This window comes from Rana temporaria, chromosome 1, assembly GCF_905171775.1.
Source record: "Rana temporaria chromosome 1, aRanTem1.1, whole genome shotgun sequence".
NCBI classification, from domain to species: Eukaryota; Metazoa; Chordata; class Amphibia; order Anura; family Ranidae; genus Rana; species Rana temporaria.
This window is the reverse complement of record NC_053489.1, coordinates 385105543-385120581: the sequence shown is the minus strand read 5'-3', so window position 1 is coordinate 385120581 and position 15039 is coordinate 385105543. Positions and strand designations below refer to the sequence as shown.

Genomic DNA, 15039 nt, shown 5'->3' with positions numbered 1-15039 from the left:
CCGGGGAGGGGGGGGGGGTATAGTATGCCTGTGAAGTCCCGTGCTTAGAACTGTCCCTGTACAAGATGTAATTTCTGAAGGGGAAAAAAGTAATTTAAAAAGTACTCGTGGCTATAAAGAATACAGAGAACAGTCATTGCTCAAAAAAAAAAAAGCGTGGGGGTCCCCCAAATTCAATTACCAGGCCCTTCAGGTCTGGTATAGATATTAAGGGGAACCCCGCCGTCAAATTTAAAAAAGAAAGACGTGGGGTTCCCCCTAAATATCCATACCAGGCCATTCAAGTCTGGTATGGATTTTAAGGGGAACTCCACCCCAAATTAAAAAAAAATGGCATGGAGTTCTCCCAAAAATCCACACCAGACGCCTTATCCGAGCACGCAACATGGCCGGCCACAGGAAAAGAGGGGGGGACGAGAGAGAGCACCCCCCCCTCCTGAACCGTACCAGGCCACATGCCCTCAACATGGGGAGGATGCTTTGGGGTCCCCCCAAAGCACCTTGTTCCCATGTTGATGGGGACAAGGGCATCATCCCCACAACCCTTGCACGTTGGTTGTGGGAGTCTGCGGGCGGGGGGCTTATCGGAATCTGGAAGACCCCTTTAATAAAGGGGACCCCCAGATCCTGCCCCCCCCTGTGTGAAATGGTAATGGGGTACATTGTCCCTCTACCATTTCACAAAAAAAAGTGTCAATAATGTAAAAAAAGACTATAGCCAGTTTTTGACAATTCCTTTATTAATGTCTTCTTTCCACGCTTCTTCTCCAATCTTCTTCTTTTCTGCATTCTGTTTTCTTCCTTGGCTTCTTCCTCTGCTTCTTCCTTCGGTCTTGTTCTTCCTCTGCTTCTTCCTTCGGTCTTGTTCTTCCTCTGCTTCTTCCTTCGGTCTTCTCGTCCGCATCTTGCACCAGCTTCTTCTTCCCCACTTGGTTCTCCGGACAACCCGCTTCGGTGGGAAAAGCCCCTTAAAATCCATACCAGACCTGAAGGGCCTGTTATGGATATTTAAGGGAAACCCCATGTCATTTTTTTTTTTAAATTTGACGGAGGGGTTCCCCTTAATATCCAAACCAGACCTGAAGGGTCTGGTAATTGAATTTGGGGGAACCCCCACGCTTTTTTTTTTTTTTTATGAATGAATTTTCTCTGAATTGCCGGGAGCCGACAATTCATTATAGCCGCAAGTGATTTTAAATTACTTTTTTTCCTTCAGAATGTCATTTTGTGCAGGGGTAGTTCTTAACCACGGGAAACATGCGCTAATTTACAGGCATACTTTATACCACTAATATTTCACTTTTATTGTTAAACTTTAAGGCCTCGTACAGACGAGAGGATATCCGTTGGAAACGGTCCGCCGGACCGTTTCCAGCGGACATTTTTGCTCCCGATTTTGATCTGATGGGCTGTACACACCATCAGATCAAAATCCCCGCGGAAAACATACGCGGTGACGTGCCGCGACGATGACGCGGCGACGTGCGCGACCCTGGAAGGTAAATACTTCCACGCATGCGTCGAATCACTTTGACGCATGCGAGGGATGGGGATCGGGCGGACTTATCCGGTGAGTCTGTACAGACGACCGGATAAGTCCGAGGGACTGGATTCCAGCGGATAGATTTCTTAGCATGCTAAGAAATTTTTATCCGCTGGAAATCCGTCGGCTGGATTTTTATCCGCTGGGAAATGTCCGCTCGGGCCTACACACGACCGGATCTGTCCGCTGGAACTGATCCGCGGATAAATCCCAGCGGACAGATCCGGTCGTGTGTACGGGGCCTAAGCATTATTAAAATCACTGCACCCGAAAAAACAGACTATTTATAAAAAACTAATTTGCATTGATACATGTCCCCTGGGGCAGGACTCAGGTCCCCAAACACTTTTCATGACAAGAATTTGCATATTAAAAGAGTTGTAAAGGAAAAAAAATTTGCCTAAAAGTAATGGGCCAGATTCACAGAGCGAGTACGCCGGCGTATCTACTGATACGTCGGCGTACTTTCAAATTTGCCACGTCGTATCTTTAGTTTGAATCCTCAAACCAAGATACGACGGTTTCTGGCTTCGATCCGACAGGCGTACGGCTTCGTACGCCTTCGGATCGTAGGTGCAATACTTCGGCGCCCGCTGGGTAGAGTTTGCGTCGTTTTTCGCGTCGATCCACGAAGGTACGCGCAGGCGTCGCATTCTCTTACGTCGTCGCTAGTCGGCTTTTCCCGGCGTATAGTTATATATAGTTATAGTTAAAGCTGCTATTTTGCGGCGTATAGATAGACTTGCCATGTTAAGTATGGCCATCGTTCCCACGTCGAAATTTGAATTTTTATTTTTGTTGCGTAAGTCGTCCGTGAATAGGACGTCTAACTTCAAAAAATGACATCGGTGCAATGTCATTTTGCGCAAAGCACGGCGGGAAATTTCAAAACGGAGCATGCGCAGTTCAATCGGCGCGGGGATCACGCCCCCTACCCGCCGATTTGAATTATGCGCCGAGAGATACACTACGCCGCCGTAACTTACGGCTCGAAATCTTCCTGGATTCGACTTAGAGCCAGGTAAGATACGGCGGCGTAGCGTATCTCTGATATGCTGCGCCTTTCTAAATGTATCTGAATCTGGCCCAATGTCTGCAAGTTAGACAGACAGAATAGTGTAATGATTCTGTTAAAAAACGAGTAAATACCTATTAAATACCTATTAAATTCATTCATCTATATCACCTCCTAGTTCTAGTTTGTGTTCTCTCATTCACTTCCTAGTTTGCATCGCTCGTTCATGTAAGAACTACATTTCCCAGTATGAACTGCGGCACGCCCAGTAATTCACACCTCCTTGAAGTCTCTAACATATAGAGAGCATCCTGCCGCACAGGTGTAGTTCCCAGGAGGGGGCAAGCACGTTACTGACCACCGCAGTAAAGCCTCCCTGCACGGTGGTCAGTAAAATCAGTCAAGCAGGAAGTGAACAGAACAGAGAAGAAATAGAGCAACTTCTGAGCAAAAACGAACAATGAGGAAGTAAAAAGAGGAATGTCTGCAGGTAAAGGGTGCTTATTATGAAAAAAAAATTCCTTTACAACCCCTTTAACCTTTAAAATTAACACTTTTGTTTTCTCCCATAGACTTCTAAAGGGAGTTTGGCGGCTTTAAATATTTATTATTGCATTGCGCCGCTGCTGCGCCGGTTCACGCGCTCAATTAATGATTTATCCGGCGCACCAATTAAGCCATGAACCGGCGCAGAGCATTGTTTATACTAAATCAGCCCCACTGTGTGTCTCTTCTGCATTAAAAAAACCTGCCTGGTCAGAAGTAAACAATTGCAGAACTTTAGTTCTGCTTTAAACCATGGAAGACAATCTCCGATACACAAGTCCCAAAGCCGTTGTTATAGTAATTCTTTGATATATAACATTATTTTTTAAAAATGAATTTAAACCACATTATACCTGCAGTATATAGGCCTTTAAATAACTTAACTACAATGTGTTGGGCGAGATCCCCTCTCGTTCTGGGGCAATGTCATATGACATCATGCCCACAGGGGCATGCAGTGCAGCATAGTGATCACGGTCACGCTGTGTTCCTGGGACATGGCGCAACCACAATCTCGGTAAAGAGCCGATGACGTGGCTCTTTACCCATGTGACCGGCTGTGTCCAATAACAGCCGATCACATTTAAACATGTAAGTGCCGTTTATCGGCTCTCCTCGCCACACACTAACAGAGCGGGGGGAGTGGATTGGAGATCCAAAAGGGGATTGTGCCTACGTGTACTGGTGTCAGTGTCATCACTTCCCTCTTCCTGTGTTTACACAGGAGGAGAAAGTGACACGCAGGGGGACACATATAGAGCCACTTAACCCCCGGATGTACCCTGGGGGTCCTGATCGGACCCCCAACCCACGTCTAGGCGGTCACTTACAGGCCCTTTATTAGACCACAGAATAAATACATAAACTAAGTTTACAATAGATAGAATGTCACTAATATAAAATGGCACACAATATCATAGGGCTATTGAACCCAATGATAAAACTGTATCAAAATAAAATTAGAATGAGACTTCTTAAAACATGAATCATTTTTTTTTTTTTTTCCACAAAACAGCATAGTAAAGAATATATTTCACAAAATAAGCGTGTCAAAAGCTGAAAAGTTCAATAAATTAAATGGAATTGAGCTGCCAAGGGACCTGCCCTTCAGGAGAGACAAAGTATGCCGCATACTGTTCACGGACATGTGTCCCCTGTGTGTTCCCACGTACACCAGTCCAATGAGCTCTTTCCAGAGTCTCATGGACTGGCTCCTCGTAATCTAGACCATCGCGCTGCCTGACAAAATTGTGCAAGGCACACGCCGCTTCTACAGCACTAATGGCATTTTGCATGTTGAGCACAATCGGTGTGTGGAGAACCCTCCACTTGTTCGCCAAAATTCCAAAAGCACACTCAACTACGCGGCGTGCTCTGCTAAGCCGGTAGTTGAATATGCGTTTGTCTTCGTTCAGATTATGTCCTGAATAAGGCCGAAGTAGGTGTGTGTTCAGAGCAAAAGCCTCATCACCCACAAAGACACTTGGTAGGGGAGGGCCGTTTGTGCCCGGGAGTGGACTATTTTGTGGAAGGTCCAGACCATCTGTTCGAAGTAATTGCCCAAAAGAGGAGTTCCCAAAAATCGCAGAGTCTGCACTACTTCCATAGGAACCAATGTCAATGTAGGTAAAGCAATAATTGGCATCAGCCACAGCCATTAAGACGAATGAAAAGTATTTCTTATAATTGAAATACTGGCTCCCACTAGCCATGGGCTTAACAATTCTGATGTGTTTCCCATCGATCGCTCCCAGACAATTCGGAAAGTTACAGCGTTCCCAGAATACTTGGGAAATTTTTTCCCAGTCCTCTGCTGCCGGTTTTTTAAACACAATGGGTTTCAGGACTTCCCAAATGGCACTGCAGGTGTCCCGAATTATATAACTGGCAGTAGATCTTCCAATACGAAACGAGTAATGCAGACTTGCAATCGATTGTCCAGTTGATAGATACCTACAAAGAAAATAATATATATTATTTTATTTTATTTTTTACAGTGAAAATTCTAAAACTCAGATGGAAGAGTATAAGGGACGCCTACGCTCGCCAGCTGAAGGCACAGCGGGAGCAGCGCCGAAGTGGGAGTGGAGCATGTTCGGTGAGAGAATACGTTCATGCAAAGGAATTGGAGTTTCTGAGACCGGTGCTGGATTTGGGGAGGTAAACCATTATCTGTACTTTGCTCGGTAAACCAAATGTTTTAAAATTATTTTTGAATACATGATTTCTTTTTTCAGTACTGAAAGCTGCTGGGACGAGGCTGCCACAGCTGTAGTAGACAGAGAGAGCGTGGCAGAGAGAGGGGACAGAGAGAGCGTGGCAGAGAGAGGGGACAGAGAGAGCGTGGCATCGGGGGATCAAGCGATGGCTACTCTGGAGCCGGAACCGCAGCACTCCGAGGCATCAAATGCTAATGCAACAAGACCACTTGCAGAGCAGCCCCCAGTTAACATTGCGCATATTGGACCTCCGCGTGCTCTGCGTAGGAGGGCTCCTGCTCCGGATCCAGCCCTGGATCGTATGTTGGACATTATGACCAACATGTCTGACCGGATGAGCAATAGATCGTATGGGCAAAATGTAGCAAAATGTCTGGGGGAACTAATCGACAAAGTTCCCCCAAATCTGCAAGCGGTGGTGCTGTCCTGTACGGCTAGATACATCTCGACATTTATACCCCCGACAGAAGCTGACGATTTATCCGAACCACCACCACCCTATGGCCCATATGCCAATAAACGGACCGAGCATGTCCCAACACCACCCACGACCCATTTCTCCCCACCACCCGTTACCCTTTGGACAGGACCACAGCTTTCCGACCAACCTCCTCGACCAACACCACCACCGACTTCTGCGCACCATCCTTTCACCACCACTCTATCTCATTTACCTCCTGTGCCAACACCTTCCACTCACACTTCTCTGAATCCTTTTCCTTATACACAACCTTCTTCTTACCACCCTCATTCTCCTTTTCCTCATCTCTCAACACCACCTGTCACATACAGTACTCTGCCTCCTACAACACTTTCTTCTTACCACCCACCACCTTCTACTTACCCTGCGTTAACGACTACACCTACATCACATTACCCACATCGACCGAGACAATCGACTTTCAGGAATGCCCCAACACGAACACCACCACCACCACAAGCAACACCACCTTCCAATTGGTCAGGGGAAGACAGCACCACCTCCACTTGGCCCCCTTTTGCCCACGCACTGTCGGTCGCCATGTCACCGCACGGGGAAGAGGACTCCTCCCCAAATTTACAGCAATTGTAAATAAGGATTATGTATAAAACATTTTTGTATATTTTGTGTATTTGTGCACTTTGTGTATATTTTCCTAATAAAAAAAAAAGACCCAATGTTTTGGTTGATTAAAATATTAAAATAATTTTGTTCCTACAGAATTTTTGTTTGGTTTTTATTACACATATATATATATATATATATATATATATATATATAATAGAGTGTATTACATTCAAAGCGCTAAATAAAAATTACCTCAGTGTTATGATAAGTCGCTCCACAGGGGGGATACAGTTGCGGAAGTAGGTGTCCATCCTCTGCAATCTGTTGATCAACAATTCCAGCAACTCATCAAAGCTGTAAAGGAAAATGAAATTTAAAATTGGCAATGGATTGGTACTAGGGTTGCCACCTTTCCGGGATTCGCCAGAACAGTTCGGGTTTGGAATCATGTGTCTGGGTTTCAGACTGCCTGACACTCTGACAGATTTTTCTGACCAGAATATGGATTTCCGGCAGGGTTAATGGCTGCAGGGGATGAAAACTTACAACCCAGCAGCCACAGATATACCAGGATGAGATGTGCTATCTGCCAAGGGGTGAGTGAGCTCACCCTCCATCGCTGTCTAACAGAAGCACCCACCCCCTTTCTCTATCCTGCCTCTTGGTGAGTACACTAGGAAAAATCAGAGTTCTCACATTGGAGTCCTCTCCGTACATCAGAGATCTCGGTTTCCCCCTTAGATCATGGTTCACAGAGCATCCCTTATGTCTGAGTATCTTGAGGTCTCGCTTCAATCAGATTATGTTGGTTAACCCATACAGTGAAAGGGAAATCTGGGAGTTGAGATGCAAAAGGGTGACTGTGATGTAAAGGGGGACTCTGTGCACTGTAATGTAAAGGGGGATTCTGTGCACTGTAATGTAAAGGGGGACTCTGTGCACTGTAATGTAAAGGGGGACTCTGTGCACTGTAATGTAAAGGGGGACTCTGTGCACTGTAATGTAAAGGGGGAACTTTGTGGACTCTAATGTAAAGGGGGAACTCTGTGGACTCTAATGTAAAGGGGGAACTCTGTGGACTGCAATGGAAAGGGGACTATTTTTATTATATTCATATGATTAGAAATGTAAAATACTAACAAAATATATGTATAGTTCATAGTATTAAAAAAAATAGTTGTGCACCGCAGAAGTGTACATGTTTGACTTGAAGAAAAGGTGGCAACCCAAATGGTACAATGTAAAAAATAAATGATTCCAGATCATTTTTTACTAACCTTTTTATGGACATTCTGGTGTAGTCCAGAAATTTGTCTTCATGGTCACGGAGGTCTTGGTACATCACCCAAAATTGCCCTCTTTCTTCCCGATCAGCAATGACGGGGTGTATCCAAAATCTGCGTTGCCTCTTCCTTTTTCTCTGCCTCTCGTTTACAAGATATTGGCTAGCAGTGGCTGCTGCCATGAACAAAGCCATCTCGTCATCACTCATTTTCACAATGGAGTCAGAAGCACAAGGATGACCCGGAAGAGGAATTATCACCCAGGAAGAGGAAAAAAAAACCTTTCACATAGCAACAAATGATGACAGAGGTGATCTATTTTACTATTGGTCAAAAAAAAAAAAAAAAACGCTGGACGTCGCTCTGCTCAAACGCGCGCAAACGCGCACAAACGCGCGCAAACGCGCACCAAAACGCGCGAAAAAAACGCGCGTAAAAACGCCTGGTAACGCCAACGCCTAGGTGTGATATCAGTGCCACCTATCAGTGCCCATCAGTGCAGTCTATCAGTGCCGCATATCAGTGCCCATCAGTGTGGCATATTGGTGCCAACTCATCAGTGCCACCAAGTCAGTGCCCTTCAGTGTCGCCTCATCAGTGCCCATAAGTGCCACTTCATCAGTGCCCATTAGTGCAGCCTCATCAGCAGTGAGGTGAAGGAGAAAAATTACTTATTTACAAAATTTACTCACAGAAAAAAAAGCAGTGATTAAATACCACCAAAAGAAAGCTCTATTTGTGGGAAGAAAATTATTAAAAATGTAATTTGGCTACAGCGTTACATTACCACGCATTGTCAATCAAAGTTGACAGCGCTGAAAGCTGAAAATTGGCTTTGGTAGGAAGGGGGTAAAAGTGCCCTGTATTAACGCGGTTAAGATCACAAAGAAGACCACATGAATATATAAAGACTATAATGTGCTTATACAGAGAACGATTAATCTTTCCCTGGCTAATCAGGACTTAAAGATATTTGCAATATAAAATAAATGCAGTATGAAACACAGTAATATTTGCACATTGTGACATGTCCGCTGACATCCACCGCTATCCGATCCTGTCCACAAAATCCAGATGGATGCTGGTCCTTTTTCTCATTCGTCTGGCGGATCGAATATGATCAAATCAAAACAGACAGGTGGTCCGTTTTCACCTGATCACCCCATAGAGCAGAACATGACTGGGACCTTCTTCGCTTCGCTCAGTAAACTCAGCAATCCCCGGCATTCTTCTCACTAACCATTGCACTAATGTACAGTAAGCTGCAGTGATTGTTAGCAAAGGTTCCCTGTGACCAGGGAAAGTTATTTCAAGGGTTCCTCTATGTTAACCACTTCCCTACCCACCCATAGTCATATGACGTCCACAGGAGGGATCTCCCATCCTGGGATTCCCGGCCGTCTAGGGATGTCTAGCGACGCTAGCGACATGTAGAACTGAAACTGAGGATATTTATTATAGCAAAATGTTAAAAAGATTGTGTTTTTTTTTCAAACTTGTCACTCTTCTTTTGTTTATAGCGCAAAAAATAAGAATCGCAAAGGTGATCAAATACCACCAAAAGTAAGCGCTATTTGTGGGGTACAGTGAAATGCCCTGTATTGAAGTGGTTAAAAGGTTGAGAAAGCCTGGGCTAGAGAGATGTCACTGGGGTAGATTCAGGAACGATTTACGCCGGCGTATCCATAGATACGCCGCGTGAATTCAAAGCTACGCCGGCGTATCTATTTTCTGTATTCAGAAAGCTAGATACGCTGACATTAGCCTAAGATACGACTGGCATAAGTCTCTTACGCCGTCGTATCTTAGGGTGCATTCTCACGCTGGCCGCTAGGTGGCGCTTCCGTAGTTGTCAGCGTAGAGTATGCAAATTACATACTTACGCCGATTCACAAACGTACGTGCACCCGGCGGTAGTTTTTTTACGTCGTTTGCGTAACTCATTTTCGGCGTAAGGCTGCTCCTGCTGTTAGGAGGCGCAGCCAATGTTAAGTATGGACGTCGTTCCCGCGTCGCGATTTGAACATTTTACGTCGTTTGCGTAAGTCGTCCGTGAATGGCGCTGGATGCCATTTACGTTCACGTCGAAACCAATGACGTCCTTGCGACGTCATTTACCGCAATGCATGATGGGAAATTTTAGGGACGGCGCCCCCTACTGGATCATTTGAATTACGCGCGCTTACGCTGGCCCCTTTTACGCCAAGCCGCCGCAAATTACGGAGCAAGTGCTTTGTGAATACAGCGCTTGCTCCTGTAATTTACGGCGGCGTTGTGTAAAGACGATACGCTGCGCCGCCGTATCAGTGCACGCCCCTACCTGAATCCACCCCACTGAGTCTACAAACAGGTGTATTTATAAAGCAGGGTTGTTTCAAGGTGCGCCAGGGGGAGCGGGATGTTGGAGGTGAACAAGGGAAAATATTTTATGCATCCACTACACTTCAGCTTAAAATAATAAAATACATTATTTACATACAAAATCGTTAGTGCTAGATTGTAGCAAAATGATGGCAGTGAAAACTGCGTAAAGAGTAGCAAAATGGCTGTAAGTACAAACAAAATAATGACAGGTACCATACCAAAATCATGCACTGCCTGCATCATAATTAAAATGACAGTGCACCAACATCAGCCCCTAAAAACAATGCATATATAACTTGGAAAGCAGTGAGTTAATTTAGAAGTTCCGCTTTATAGCAGAGCACAGACAAACCTGTAAGCCGAACCTTGTGTTGCTGCAGAGCCTTGCACGGAACTGACTGATCCAGACTGGTGGGGGATTATTTCCTTTCCGGTTTATACAATGTAGTCAGGGAAAAACAAGTGTTTAGTGTTCGTGTATGACGATAATGGCTTCTAGCCCTCGAATATGCAAACTATACAGGTCTTCACATCACCTCCCAAGACTGCTGCTGTACACAATGGCTAGAGTAATAACAAAGAAAGGGTATTGCTCCTAGAGGGCAGCACTGCCCACTTCAGTGTAATGGCACACACAAGCTACAGTATAAGGGATTGAGAGGTTCAGGAGTCCTGCCTGCAGAATGAGCCTAATCAAACCTTCTCTGTATACCGGTAGAATAGGCTGTAATGGTGTGGGATAATGGGATCATCTTATTTCAGACTGCATACACTTGCCAAGGCTAACTAAGAAGACTAGAATGTAGTGTTTAAAAAGAGAAATATCTTTCTGCCAACTCTGTGCACAGAAGACTAGAATGAAAGTACTGAACTGTACAGTCCAAACAATGGTTTAAAAAATACAGAACGTTTTTTTTCAACCACTTCAGCTCCGGAATTTCCCCCCCCCTTCATGACCAGAACATTTTTTGCGATACTGCACTGCGTTGCTTTAACCACTTCCCTACCGGCCCATAGTAAAATGACGTCCACAAAGAACTTCTGCCGTTCAGAGTGGACGTCATGTGACGTCCTGGGCTTTCCGGGTGGTTATCTGAATGATGCCTGCAGCTAGAGGCATCATTCAGATATCCTTCTAAACTGCCGGCGATTCTGCACAACGTAAGAACGATCATAGCGGCGGTTCCGCCGCTAGATCGTTCTTACAGGCGGCGGGAGGGGACATCCCCCCCCTCCCGCCGCCATCCGGTGCTTCTCCGGGCTCTCCCGTGCCATCGGGGGCCCGGAGAACGAATCGTCCGGCGCTCGCAGGAAGCATAGAGATGACTGGTGACCAGATGGTCACCAGTCATCTCTATGACCGTCGGAGGACCCGGGCGCGATGTGATGACGTCACGCCCGGGTCCCCGTAAGTAAACAAAGCCGCGATTGCGGCTGCTAAGCAACCACAAGCATGAGATCGGTGAATTTTTTTTCACCGATCTCATGGTTTCCAGCCTGGGGGAGAGATGCAGGGTCTTATTGACCCCGCATCTCTCCATAAAGAGTACCTGTCACACACATTCCTATTACAAGGGATGTTTACATTCCTTGTAATAGGAATAAAAGTGATAAAAAAAAAAAAAAAATTAAAAAAAAAGTGTAAAAAAAGAAATAAATATATATAAAAAAAAAAGAAATAAAAATTAATTTTTTTAACGCCCCTGTCCCCGGTAGCTTGCGCGCAGAAGCGAACGCACACGCAAGTCCCGCCGACATATGTAAACGCCGTTTAAACCACATATGTGAGGTATCGCCGCGTGCGTTAGAGTGCCAGCAACAATTCTAGCACTAGATCTCCTCTGTAAATCTAAACTGGTAACCTGTAAAAAATTTCAAATCGTTGCCTATGGAGATTTTTAAGTACCGAAGTTTGGCGCCATTCCATGAGTGTGCGCAATTTTAAAGCGTGACATGTTAGGTATCTATTTACTCGGTGTAACATCATATTTCATATTTTACAAAAAAATTGGGCTAACTTTACTGTTTTTAAAATTTTTTAATTCATGAAACAATTTTTTTCCCAAAAAAAGGCGTTTGAAAAATTATTGCGCAAATACCGTGCAAGATAAAAGGTTTCAATGAACGTCGTTTTATTCCCTAGGGTGTCTGCTAAAAAAACATATATAATGTTTGGGGGTTCTGCGTAATTTTCTAGCAAAAAAATTATGATTTGTACATGTAGGAGAGAAGTGCCAGAATAGGCCTGGTATGGAAGTGTGTATAACTGCCCGGTATGGAAGAGGTTAACTGACACAGTCGTGTGACACTGTATCCAAATAAAATGAATGGCCTTTTTTCCCACAAATAGAGCTTTCTTTTGGTGGTATTTGACCACCTCTGTGTTTTTTACTTTTTTGCGCTATAAACAAAAAAAGACTTTGAAAAAAAAATATATATATATATATATTTACTTTCTGCTATAAAACACATACAATAAATAAATGTAAAAAAATCGAATTTCTTCATCAATTTAGGCCAATATGTATTCTGCTACATGTTTTTCTAAAAAAAAAAATCCCAATAAGCGTATATTGATTGGTTTGCACAAAAGTTATAGCGTCTACAAACTTTGGAATAGATTTATGGACTTTTCCTTTTTTTATTGTTTTTACTAGTAATGATGGTGATCAGCAATTTTTAGCGGCACTGTGACATTGCGGTGGACAAATCTGACACTAACTTTTTTTGGGACCAGTGACACCAAAACAGTGCTAAAAAATATACACTGTCACTGAATAAATGACACTGCAGGGGGGGGTGCTGTGATGGAGGTGAAGGGGGGTGCTGTGAGCTGTGATGGAGGTGAAGAGGGGTGCTGTGAGCTGTGATGGATGTGAAGGGGTGCAATGTGATGGAGGTGAAGGGGGGTGCTGAAAGCTGTGATGGAGCTGAAGGGGGGTGCTGAAAGCTGTGATGGAGGTGAAGGGGGGTTAACATCAGGAGCGATCAAAGGGTTAAGTGTGCTCCTAGGGAGTGCTTTCTAACTTCAGGAGGTAAGCTGTAACAGAAGGAAAACAGAGATCCATGTTTCTGCTTAGCAGAAACACAAGGGGCCAGATCCACGTACATCGGCGCATATACAGGCCGGCGTAGCGCATCTCATTTCCGCTACGCCGGCTCAACTCAGAGAGGCAAGCACTGCATCCTCGGAGCATTTCCTTCCAACGTTCGTCCGGCGCAACGTAAATTCATAGGCGTAAGCCAGCGTAATTCTAAGTAGGAAGGAAGTGGGCGTGTTCCATTTAAATGAACCGTGACCCCATGCAAATGAAGGGCCGAACGAACAGCGCATGCGCCGTGACGCTGACTATGTCCCGCGCCCCTCTGCGCATGCTCAAAACTAGGCCGGCGTAATCCCTGAGATACGCCCAGGGCATAAATACGCCCAGACATGCGCCCGTCGAGCGCAAAAGTACATCCGCTTGTTTCCCCCCCCCCCCTGAAGCAAGGTACTCTTTGCTGGTTTGTTTTTTGAGCCATGTCTGCTCCAGCTTCTGAGAAGAGGAGGAAGCTGAAATTTTCTGCCCAGGAGAAGGATGTGATAATCAGGGCCATGTCCCGCTATGATGTCTACCTCCATGGTGCAGAGAGTGGCAACACGACTAAGGCCAGGAAGACGGAGATCCTGACGCAGATTGCGGCAGATGTCAATGCCTTGGGATACGAGGTCAGGACCACCAATGACATCTAAAAAAAAATAAACGACCTGCGTCGCCTGGTCCGAGGTAAGCTGGCCAAGATCAGCACTCATGCCAGGGGCACTGGAGGGGGACCAGCAACTACTCTCACGCAGTGGCGTCACTAGGGTTGGTGTCACCCGGTGCGGTAAAACATGGTGTCACCCCCCCCCCCTCTGTCTAGGCTGCCCAGCACCAAGCAGGCAGCGCATGGGAACGGGGCGCACCCCAAACCAGCCCCTGTAAATGATAGTATAGGGCAGTATAGTGGCAGGTTAGGGTAGTATAGAGTGGTATAGTGGCAGGTTGGTGTAGTGGGGTGGTATTGGACAGGTTAAGGTGGTATAGGGCATGTTGGGGTGATATAGGGCAAGTTGGGATGGTACAGGGCAAGTTAGGGTGGTATAGGGCAAGTTATGGTGGCATAGGGAAGATTGGGGTGGTACAGGGCAAGTTAGGGTGGCACAGGGCAAGTTGGGGTGGCATGGGAAAGTTTGGGGTGGTACAGGGCAGGCTGGGGTGGCACAGGACTGTTTGGGGGGGGGTACAGGGCAGGCTGGGGTGGTATAGGGCTGTTCGGGGTGGTACAAGGCAGGCTGGGGTGGTACAGGGCAGGCTGGGGTGAGAGAGAGAGAGATGGGGCTGAGAAAGAGCGGTGGAGCTGAGAGAGAGAGAGAGGTGGGGCTGAGAGAGAGAAGGGTGAGGCTGAGAGAGATATGAGGCTGAGAGAGAGAGATATGAGAGAGAGAGGTGAGGCTGAGAGAGAGGGTAGTGGACAGAGGGGGCTGAGAGAGAGAGAGGGGTACATAGAGAGGGCTGAGAGAGAGAGAGAGGTGCGGATGAGAGAGAGAGAGAGGGGGCTGAGAGAGGGGGCTTAGAGAGAGGTGGGGCTGAGAGAGAGGGTAGTGGACAGAGAGGGGGCTGAGAGAAAGAGGAGCTCAGAGAGAGAGGGTAGTGGACGGAGAGAAGGGCTGAGAGAGAGAGGTGGGGCTGAGAGAGAGGGTAGTGGACAGAGAGGGGGCTGAGAGAGAGAGGGTAGTGGACAGAGAGAGGGGCTGAGAGAGAGAGAAGCTCAGAGAGAGAGGGTAGTGGACACAGAGGGGGCTGAGAGAGAGAGGGTAGTGGACAGAGAGAGGGGCTGAGAGAGAGAGAGAGAGAGGAGCTCAGAGAGAGAGGGTAGTGGACAGAGAGGGGGCTGAGAGAAAGAGGAGCTCAGAGAGAGAGAGAGGGTAGCGGACAGAGAAAGGGGCTGAGAGAGAGAGGAGCTCAGAGAGAGAGGGTAGTGGACAGAGAGGGGGCTGA

The 15039-nt window shown here is 46.2% G+C and overlaps 1 protein-coding gene across 1 annotated transcript; it reads left to right on the top strand.

The window, feature by feature from the left end:
- Positions 1-5007: 5007 nt before the first annotated feature.
- LOC120911556 (extensin-like) lies at positions 5008-6468 on the top strand. The gene is made up of 2 exons (XM_040322535.1): positions 5008-5264; positions 5342-6468. Exon 2 carries the CDS (start codon positions 5469-5471, stop codon positions 6393-6395), a length of 927 nt encoding a protein of 308 aa, XP_040178469.1. The 5' UTR covers positions 5008-5264; positions 5342-5468; the 3' UTR covers positions 6396-6468.
- Positions 6469-15039: the final 8571 nt, after the last annotated feature.

What these genes read in the sequence shown, in the direction of transcription:
- LOC120911556 (XM_040322535.1), top strand. Translation starts at nt 5,469, where the DNA reads ATGGCTACTCTGGAGCCGGAACCGCAGCACTCCGAGGCATCAAATGCT.